The sequence below is a fragment of the Coccinella septempunctata genome, chromosome 1, assembly GCF_907165205.1.
Source record: "Coccinella septempunctata chromosome 1, icCocSept1.1, whole genome shotgun sequence".
Taxonomy (NCBI): Eukaryota; Metazoa; Arthropoda; class Insecta; order Coleoptera; family Coccinellidae; genus Coccinella; species Coccinella septempunctata.
The window spans coordinates 43,892,550-43,904,400 of NC_058189.1; the positions used below are offsets into that span (position 1 = coordinate 43,892,550).

An 11,851-nucleotide genomic window follows, 5' to 3' on the forward strand; every position below is an offset into this window, starting at 1 on the left:
AGTGAAATAAACGATTTGCTCCTGCGTAAATACTTGCACTAACTTGTCAGTGCATAGCGAAGCATTCAAGGCTCGGCAGAGTTACAGCTAAAATATTGAAATAACACTTTATAATATAGATAGTGTCATAATATAAGTAGTGTGATGAGGCATGTATGTATTGAGCTCATGAACTTGGTAACTAGATGAACGTCGAACAATAATTTTATTTATTTTTGGAAACACATTACTCGACATGTGAAGTGTGAGAATGTGAGGGATTTTTATATTTTTTCATGCTAGATTTCAGAAGTTAATTTATTCTACTAATGAATCAGAAAAATTCACACAATAGCATTTGATAGCATAATCGTTTACCTCCGAAATATGTTTCCTTCTATTTTCTACTCTAACATTCCAATTCTGGGTAAAAAAAAATACTGTTCAAATATGCATACTTTGATGATATACACAAATAGTGGCAATTTTCTGATTCATTGTTGAAGAAAACATGACCATAATAAATTTCCCGAATATCGGAAAAACCACGATCTAATCCATCAATAACTACCTGCTAACCTTCTGGTCAATATTTGCTTTCAATGAGTTGATGAATTCATAATCATCAACGTCATTCAGCGAACAAATATAAGTATTCAAATTAATAATTCGAAGACTTAGTGTATAATATTTCAAGGATGTCGTACTTTTATGAAACCTCTAGTTCTAGTTCTTCAGGAATTGAAGCCCTTGAAACAGAAAAACAGTTCAATAATATGATGACGTTTCGATTCATTATAAACTTCATCAGGGCTCTGTTTGTTGATTACTATACAACTATATGTTTGTTGGTTCTCAGTTTCTACATACATTGTTACTATTCTTTATTAAACTGAAGTTGATGTTTTTTTTTCTCCTAGAATTATATTTCAGGAACTTTTTACTGAATTGAAAAAAAATCTGAATTCCACGAATCATACAGTTTCAATTTTTGCAGTTCTATATTGTTATTTTTTCATGTTTTTCATTTCCGAAGAACTCAATTCCTACATAGGTAATGAAATTGGAAATTATATTAGTACAATATAAATAATACTAGTTATTCACAAATGGTGTCGAAAGAAAGCGAAATATATTGTATTTCTATTTCTTTGAAGCTGTTATGTCGACTTCAACTTCTGTCAAACTACCCCCACCTATCAAACATCTGGATAATGTAATGGGTATTTGGTGTTCATTATTATATGACAAATTTCAGTAGAATTGAAAAGCAGTTACAGTTACGTAATCTGAACTCTTTGAAATCAAATGACTCATATGAAAATTCCAAACTAAAGGCAAAAATGTGATATGCTGCAATGATACATTTATATATTTGAACCTATAATCAATATCAATTCGAAGAATAGGTGCTCCATGTCATTAAATACAAAACAATTTTTTTTCAAAGGACATCATTGTACATATTTATTCGCAGAGAGCTAGGCGTTTACACTCTGATTAATATAATATGGTGTCATCAGAATAATCAAAGGATAAATGAACTGTAAATTGGGACATTGACTCGCCTAGGCTCTGAGGCAACCTTATTGTTGTGTCACACGTAGTGAATGGCATGTTATACATTATTCATTCAGAGCTCAGCGAGATGTTGCATTTTCGCAGACTGATTTTCTTTTTTCGCAAAGTCGAAGCACTGATATGTTGGGGAAAATCGATCTTATCTCGTAATGGGATCAAATGACTCTATACCAAAACCTCAACCCATGTACTTGGAGAAGATGAAAAAATGGATTCTTTTACTTTTCATTTAATGCTGAACACGCATATTAATCACGGATTCTTCTATTCGTAGATATGCAAAACCTCCATTGGTTTCATATTCAATAATGAACTGTTGTAATCTAAAGAGAAGCCGATATTACATGCGCAATATCTCAGAGATCTAGCCTTCCGTGATCAGACTCGTCGAAATTGTTGGTTATTAATCGAATAGAATTAAGTAATTCATTACAATGGCTTTCGTCTAAAAATTTTCCAGCTCATAGTTTCAATAAATTGATATTGCAGGTTAACAAAAAATGTTGCTTGTATTTTTAAGCTCATGCTATGAAACTATTCATTTCATACATTTGTTTGTTACAATATCATAAAATTAATATTGAAATTCGATTCAATTCTTATTATCAATGTGTTGACCGACCTTTTGAAGTTTTTTTTATTTTTTTTACATATCTCTACTGATATCTTGAATTTTGATCTTTTTCTCACAACATACTACGAGAAGAGTACCATTCATTTTCATTCATAGCTTCAATTCTAAGACTAGTTACTAGAATGTTTTTTGTGAAGTGTATTCACTTCATTGGTTGTTGCATTTATTAACAAAGTTTTTATTCCAGGATGAAACTCAAAGACTGATGAGACGAAATATTATAAGATATGTTATATTAGCATTTGTGATAACCATGCAAAGGATATCGCTCAGGGTAAAGAGAAGATTTCCAACTTGGCAGCATGTGGTAGATTCAGGTAAGCTTATTGAGTTTTTTTTCTTCTGGGAAATTTCGAACTCAATTCTATAACTTTAACCTCTAATGTTTCACCATGGATATACAGGGTGAGTACAAATATTTTAACAGTAGATTCTTGAGATCGAAAGAAACACTTTTTTCCCTACCATTTTCTTCCATTTCGGCCCTGATAAAAAGATATAGCTATTTTAAGTTTTCATAATGAGCTATGCCACCCCCGGACAAACAAATTTCCCTGTCAGCTAAATTTATGACACTACATATCTGTGGATCTTTTAAAAAGAGTTGTATTCAGTCAAAGTACCCAATTTTTCAAATTTCACTACAAAATATGAAGAACATTTTTATTTTACAAAACGTTCAAACATTCATTACATAGCGTCAAACTTGGTTTCAGGAGTTGGGTTCTTTGAATTTTTGGTATTTTTATTGTACGTAATGTTTATAACGAGAAAAATGGAAGACGTGGGTGATATCTTGTTTCCGAAAAAGATTCATCAAATAAATGAAAAACTATATTCCGAAAATCATTTCATTCGATAGAACCGTTTGTGAGATAGAAATGGAAATAACATTTTTTCATGGTTTTTCAACAGCCTGTATTTTTTAAACCAAACGGTATCGGAAAAAAGTGTTTCTTTGGGCCTCAAGAAGCTAGTGTTGAAATATTAGTACGAGTCAAAGACTCACCCGGTATATACTAGGTGCCCCACGGTGGGTGACCTATTAGACATTTACGGAGAACGAATCATGGCATTGTTTGAAAATTTTGGTACTAGGGTTTACGCTTCTGATCTATGTGACTAAAATATTCTCAGTGTTGTTGACACTGCGACATCCTATGTATTATAACTTTTTTCTCCTTTCTATCACCATCGGAGTATTCTTCCTTAGATCTTCTATATTCGTATTCCTGATATTTTCGGAGATATTAACATGGATGCAATTAAATAGGCATAGAAAAGACCTTTTATATTTCCGGAAGCTGATATTTTGGAAATAGGTCACTGAGATCCGGAGGATGAGTTCCGTGTAGAAAAAACTTGGTTTGTGATATATAGGGTGTTCCAAAATTCTTCGCCACGTCACTTAATATGAAAACGGCAGAAACTTTATTCTTGTTTCATAAATATTTTTTGAATCCTCATCTGAAAATTATCTCTACGACCTTGATAGCAGAATCCATTGGGGTTTCGATCGAAAGATGAACAAAGACGTCGCGAAGACATAATATGCTATCATATTTGGTCATGTGAGTCAAACACGTCGGTATTTGACAAGTAACAATAAAAATACGCAGAATATTGATATTCCGAACATATGCATAGCGTAATTCCTTGACAAAGGCTCGGAATGTAATCCTTGCTCACGTCTGAAATGTTAGACATGCAATAAAGTGACATGACCGGATATTGGGTAAAGAAACGAAGAGGTAAGCTTATAGTCGTTTTTCATACCTGATGAGAAAAAATCACGTCCATTTTGTTTCTTTGTTCCTCGGATATCGAAATTGATAGAAAATCTGCAAATTTGACCGACACAATGGGTTATTGTTTCCCCAGTACCTATCCGAGATATTCCGACATACTCCGATACAACTCGAATCAAAGTAAAAAGAACACATGCAAGCTTTCAGTCGATTTTTTGGTAAAAAGTTTGCTTATCACAACTCGTAGAATTAAATTGATTAAACCATACCATATTGTGAATAAAAACGCAAAGCAAAATACTCAATTACTATATAGGTCAGCTAAACTCGTGCGGCAAGTGTTATTTAGAGAATCCGTACCTAAAGCATGGAACTTGGAACATTGGAACTTGTTATTTCTATTTCAACTATGACATTTTGGGCAAAGCATTAAGAAGGGTAAATTTTAATTTTTATGTACTAGGCTCTTGATGAAACTTTTGGAGTGATGTGGTTATTTGGTGTAGCTGTGGTGACGATAAGTAGGTGTTAAATAAGAAATATGGCATTCTTTACTTCAACCAAAAGTTTTGTCAGTAGGAACTTCCTTCATAATATGTATATTTGGAAATTACTTTCCACAGAGAAAAAAATTTTTGAAATTATTCACTAAGCATAAGATGTCTAAAAATATGGTGTATGCACTCGTCACTTTTTGAATGGAATCGAAAATAAGAGATTCGTTTCGTGGCGGCGCCACCATGTTCTATCCTTGTTCTATGAAAGAAAATCTAATGATACTCTCTCGCTTTATTTTGTTCTGCGTTTATTTGTGATTTACACTTGAATTTTCGTTGTAAAATCGAATCTGCAGATATTTCAACACTATCGAAGGATTCGAAGGAGTAGGTACTTCTATTTTTCTTCAAGATAATTGTATTCGTGAGGAAGGCAATTCAATATGATTTCAATAAAACACAGTTTATTGGCGAAATATTCAATATATTCAGATGACTGAAACGCAATTTTCACTATACTTGTGAAGAATATTTGAAGAACAGACTCGAACAGATTAACGTATTTCTGATTCTTAATACATGCTCACAATTCACACCACGTATTTTCAATAGAGTTCCTTTATTGCTTAAATATTGCTGAAGTTTCCATAAAACTGTTAGCTCTATCCTTCCCGAATGTTCATCTGATTTGGCTCTGCCTCAATTTCCAACAACAAAGCGTGATAGTCCAACAACACCTAATTCTTAGCTGTAGTTCTTGATTGTCCATACAGAAAACTGAACGACATGTTCAATAAATGAATTTTGTACGACCTTTCTCGAAAGTAATACATTTTCACACACCAATATTCGCTTATAAATACAGCACATTCGCAAGTCGTAGGAATGCATTCAAAATATTTTCAAATATCAATTGACAACTGTCAATTCCTAAACGGCGCTACCTATAGTGGGAAAAACGAAACTTATCTCTTATTTTCGAAGCGGGAAAAACAAAATCTAATCAGTGCATACACCATGTTTTTAGACATCTTAACTAAGCACTATGAACTTGACATTCAGGGATATCTCAGAAGCCACTAGTTGATTGAAACTTTGTTTTTTACTGCTTACTATTCTATTAGTAGATTCTATTATAGATTTTTGTCGCGTTTTTACCTTAGTTTACAACCAATCATTAGTTTCAACTTGCTAGGCGGAATTTTGGAGAATTTTTTTTCATGGGAGGCAAAATGTCTAAGGATGCCTCTCGCATCTTTTCAACTTGGTTATTTGGAAAATTTGCCCATATATTATATAGGGTATCCCAGGAATTATGGGAATAATTTTTTATATACATTCATAACCTAAAAATGAGATGAGAAGTTTCCATGAAGATTTGTCTGGAAGATCTTTATTGAACAATTACCTACGTTGCTTCAAAGCTGAAAAACTTGATTATGGATATTTAATTTTTACAAAGTAGGACCAACATGAACAACCCTTTTTGACTTTCTACCATAACTTTTCACAGGCTTCGAATATCTTACATTATGATAGAGGAAAAAACACAAACGGGTACAAATGAACTTGTTACGAATATAGTAATGATTAGAAATATACTAAAAGAAGCTCAAAGTGGTAATGGTATCATCCATATATTCATCAATAGAAAAATAGGCTTGGGTAAAACCTTAAACGCCTTCTGAGGGAATTGAAATTCCTGTCCTGTATTTCTACAGAAAGATCATTAAAAAATTGTATGTCCTAGTATTTACTTCACTTTTGGGTAAAACACAACAGTTTATTACTGTGTAATGACTTCGAAATTTTTTACAAATATGGAGGACCTATGAAAATTGTCTCGATTTTCCTTGACAATCAATGGATTTAAGAAGAATAAATAATATGTTGTGACCTATATTTCAGCCCACATTATAAATATTTCTCATTGGAAATAATAATTGAAAGAAAATTTGAGTTTGACCCTTCAAAATATTCGCAAAGAAACAAAAATCTATAGGTCTCTCACTATCTACTCATTCTTAAACTCAGTCCTTCGTGTAGTATTTTTCGAAAAGTACCAGAGCTTAAGAGTTAAAATTTACAGAGTACCTACTGTTTAGCATCAATCTGCTGATTTGAAAATAAAGTGTTGAAAAAACCCACAAAAAAAAAGATTTTGAAAATGTTCGAGTCGAGCCGAAATAATACTTCAAAACCAAATGTATCAAATCAAAAGAATACATCAACCACTATCCTCAGATTTTAAGAACCTTTAGAATAGGAAGCAATTATTTTCCACAAAATAAGTATTTTTTTTACGCGTTGCAGTAGCGGGCTTAATACGTTTTTCTCCTAAAAAACGTGAAATTTCGAAGAGTTATTAGAATTACACTGCTGGCGATAAAGGGCAGCCAGCCTTTTGGAACATTCTTTGTATCCGCTATGATAAGAAATGTTGAAGTAGCAATATTAGGAACATTTAATAATGATCCACTGACAAGGTTGCTCAGGAACCTCCTACATGTGACTAATTAAATATCCATATTTCATTAGTTATCACGTGCTGAATATTGAAGTTCGAACTAGATGAGGAATAGCGGTTCAGTATTATCACTCTTTCGTCGACTGCTGCTAACCTTGATTATTGAATGTATCAGATCTGGTATAGTGACCATGCATCTCTGAATAATCTGAATGCTCCAGTGAGAGGTATTGTTGCAATATTTGTCGAGAAAGGAAAATTGTTGATAATTGAAGTTAGCGGAAAAAAAGGTCTTTCTTTTTCATTGGGAACGGCCAGGCTTTCTCTGAGGTATAAAAAGGTGGAAAAAAATGGGTCATTATTTAATTTGAAATCAACAATTGAAACTGCATGTCTTTCTGAAAATCGGAAATAGGGAATTTGTGAAATTCTGGATACCACACAGAACAGTTAGTGATAGACACACAGACGAAAATTAACATACCTACTATTTACTAACAGCAATCAGTTGTTCAACCTTGAATAACAATACTAGTTAGTAAAATTCAGATTCAAATGACTCTACAGAAACTCTCAATAATGGACCAACAGACATTGGTTTTTTTATCAGTAATAAGAACCGGAACTCACGTTACAAGCCATGAAAACAGGCGAAAAATTTACATCACAATGGACGAAGGACAAAAAACAATGAAAATGTTACACCCAAGAAGTTTTTTATACTAGGTTCTTCTCAAAGGAGGTCTGTTATTGGACGATAAGAAAGACGTTTTTTCTATCTGTCTGTTCATTCCTCCGGCTTTGAAGTTTGAATGATCAAGAATGAAAGATAATTCTTTCAAATCTCTGCATCGTATTTTGTCTTTTGTCATATTTTATTGACTAGGACCTGGACACGGTCAGTGCCACGATCGTTAACATTAACATAGAAATTTTTATTTAATATTTTAAATGGTAGAAGGGAATCGATTATATATATATATATATATATTATATAAATGGATATTGAATAATTTGTCTTACAATTATGAAACCTTTATTCCCCGAGCGTAGGTGGGTGTTGTTTTCATTTTGTGCAGAGGGTTCATTCATGGGTTTCGGTTTGGGTCATACGTCCATTTGACAATTTGTTTTTCTATTTTGTTTCATTTTATTCTAGCGTGTTTTATTTTTCTGTCTTCAGGCTGCTTATAAATTGCATATTGCTATGTGAAAATAATATGAAATGGAAGGTTTGAAAATATTCTCTTTTTTATGATGCTGTTTTATACAGGGTGGGCAAAATTGGTAATACCTGAACTACAACATTTTCAACCCAAGAGATAAAGGAAAATGCATGGCACATTACGGTCGTCTCAACTCAAGAAACTAATAATGCCATCAACTGCATTCCCCTGTCTTCTTTTGTTTTCGAGTTATAGGCCAAAATTAAAATTTCAACTTTGGTCATTATCTCCGTTTCTGTTTGTGCTAGGATGTTGAAATGAAAATAATATACAGACACTGTTTCGCTAGCAATCCAGTGACGTACTATGATTTTTCCAACAGGTAAAATCCAGCACCAGGTCATGATTAGACATAACACTCAGTTATCCCCCATAACGGATGAGAACCTTACTTTCAGGAGCATCCCCTATATTCCTAAGGTTTCTGAAAGAATTCAAAAATACCTGAAGCAGTTCAATTTTCAAATATCCTTCAAAGTTGATAACTCTCTTACATCGGTCTTCTCCAGAGGTAAAGATGAAGTTAATCCGATCGAGAAAATGGGAGTCTATCGGCTAGATTGTTCATGTGGAAGTTTCTACATAGGCCGATCCTTTAGAAGCATTAAAACAAGGATCGACGAACCCTTTAGAGCCATTAGGACCAACAACACAACAGAGGTTTATGTGACTCATTGGAGAAAATACATATTTGAAAGGCAAAACACAATACCCCAAGTATACTTCTGAATACCCAGCAAGAATTCCCTGAACTTCTGATTTGTCCGCATTTGCTCAGCTTTCTCCCATCATGATGACTCCATTCCTCCCTTTTCCCAATTTTTCACATAACCCGTTGTTTGACACTTAACGGGAACTCAGTCGTTTCTGTGTTTTCTGTTGTTTCTGTACTTCTTTCTGCTCGATCTGTTTACCTTCTTTGATTCCTAATAATATGACATATTTATATTTGACCTTTCTTGGCGAATCATTTTGATTTGAAAATTTTCAACATGTAAGTTATTTTGAAATTCCTTTTTACAATTCAACTGTTATTGTGAACTGATCTACTGGTTTGTTTTCTCTTTCCGTGTATTTTCTGTTGTAATCTTCTGTTATTTGATGACTGTTTTCATACATCTTTATATTTGTCTGCAGATGCCTGAAGATAACCCAATTTTTGTGAGGGTCGAAACATATGTCGCATTTTTAATAAAAAAAAATTTAGAGCAGACATGAAAATCTCCTTTCCATTAATATTTGACAAGAAAAACTATGACAGAAAATGTCATCGATTTCAGGAAGATATAGACACAGATTACAGAAACAAGTTTCTGTATTGTGTGGATAGTCTTCTTGATTGGCATTTCACGTCAAAAAAATTGTACATATTCTAATGTTTACTAAGTTTCGGAGGGCCTATTTTTTGTAACTGCATTTTGAGTCGAATCTTTTACGTGGTAGGTAACTGATGGTGAAAGTTTTTCATAAATAACTTCAAATTCGATTTTAGAGTTCTAGGAAAATTGCCAATTCGTCCTTTAAAAATAATGAATAAATGAGCACTTTCAACCTTTTCCTACATCGCAGTTTCTGCCAGGAAATATAAATTAACCAGTGTAATTTTGGGTACCTTTTTTTGCTATATGCTTTACAGTGTGATTGATATTTGTCTGGTGGAAAAAAGGTTATATCCTAATGGTTATGTGAGACAATTTATATTGAACAAGAAGAATTTCGTAACGATTAGGAAAAATCAGAAGAAGGATCTTTTCAGGAAACTATAAAATTGACTATTGTATTCAATGATGGAAATGAATTGCTAATAATCCAGTGATTTTGGCAATGAAATATCAACTGATATGTCGAAGAATTAAAATTGAATTGTACTCAAGCATTTACATCAGCATATGCGGGAGGCGCAATAGACACACTAATGATCACTGAATATCAGAAAAAAAGCCTGAGTCATTTTCTCAATGTAATTAATCGAACTTTTTTCATTTGAATACCAGTCTCTGAATATAGGTTTTTCCTATATCATTAATTGAGAAATTTCATGGGCGTTTGAAATAAATTCATTTTGGGAGTTATAATTATGAGTATTAATATTAATATATTTGAAGATTAATATCACACTGATAAATGTGTCAGGGATTCGTGTCAATGATGAAAAGGTACCGATTGTTCGTCTGTAATCTTCCTATATCATTTACAATAATAAAATTACTCTGGTCATCTTTGACTTATCGAACGCTTGTTTTCAAGACAAAAATTCAACATCTTCCCCGAATATAATTCTTATGGCCATATGCACCGTTTGATTAGACGAAGTTTAAGCTCTAAACATAGAATCTCCATTGAAAAAAAGATCTTTAAGGGATTGATCTCGTTTAATGAAACGGTGCATATGGCCATAAATCTTGTGGCGAAAATGATTCGGTTGGATCACTGATGAACAATTTATGTTCAAAATCCATTCTATCCATCAGTCCAGTCGTAAACATTCTAACTTCAAATCTAGAGAAATTATAGGGGTGGGTTTAGAGTTTGAATATATCAGTCAAGTGCGTAGAAATTTTTTTACATATATGGCTTTGGGGTTAGGCATCTGGATTGTTTTGTCTTTCTGTAGTGTGAGATAACACCTGTTATTGGATTTGTATTTTTTGAATATGTCCTATGCTTCGTGCTTCGATGATATTGTTGCTTTCTTCAGTACTTCTGCTTTCTGTTTTCTTACTTTGTTTCTCCATACGGATAATCGCAGATAATTCTTGTATGGTGATGCCAATAACCTTTTTGGAGATGCAAATAATTTTTGCATGATAGAAGAAGAAGAATGATATGTTTGCGGGTGTAAGCTTTCCGCCGTCTAGCAATGAGAGTTGAATTTTCTGGTTTTGTTACCATAATACCTAGGTATATTTTTGTCTAATGAGTGCGAATTGAAAAAATCTTCAATTGATTTAAATCTATTTTATATACGTACTGAGTTACACGCTTCATCAATAGCTATAGCGGAGTTTAAAAAAAATACAACTACACTTCTCACAAAAATTAAAGGAACAAAAAAATTTTCGGAATTTTTTGATGATTTTCAACAGGCTGTATTTCAGTGAAAAATGGTCGTACAGGAAATAAAAAAAAACGCTTTTGAAGCTTGAAGACTCTAGTTTTTGAATTCATTGGTCAAAAATTTTTCCGAGCACCGTTAGCCATGCAATCCTTAGATTAAGTACGAAGAAAAAATTTTCAAAATTTTTCACATTTTTTTTTGCTCTATGGGCATGGAAAAATTTTTTCGAGCTAGACCAATGCATAGGTCGCATAGCCTCTTTATTCAGCTTCAATTTGCTTTCTACGGGCTTCAGATACGACCATTTTTGTCTTTGAGATATCAAATTTTGAATGCAAAAGGATCCTTTTTCACTCAACTGCCAATATCTCTGGAACTACTGGTCGCCCACCGAGCTGCCAGGCGGCGTCTTTTTCTGCAGAAAATTTCCTACAAAAATCTGCTATGGTTAATTAAAAAAAAATTTTTTTTCACCTGTTACGTTAACGTGAAAAAAGAGCAAAAAAATGCCATTTTTCCTTTTTTTCGTTAATCGCTTATATCTTCGTCTATATTGGGGGAAAACCTTAGGTTAGAAGAGAATTTTACAGTCTAAATCCCAAAGGCCCCCCTAAATCAGTAGATTGATCGGTTCAGCGGTTTTCCTGGACCGATTGATTGA

At 33.1% G+C, this 11,851-nt stretch overlaps 1 protein-coding gene across 2 annotated transcripts in view; it reads left to right on the top strand.

The window, feature by feature from the left end:
* LOC123313857 (bestrophin-2) overlaps nt 1-11,851 on the top strand; it is an 84,253-nt gene that overhangs the window by 48,421 nt on the left and 23,981 nt on the right. For both annotated transcript variants that reach the window (XM_044898937.1, XM_044898945.1), the window contains one exon: nt 2,382-2,511. In XM_044898937.1, coding sequence (XP_044754872.1) covers nt 2,382-2,511 — 130 coding nt within the window. The remainder of the gene's footprint in view (nt 1-2,381; nt 2,512-11,851) is intronic.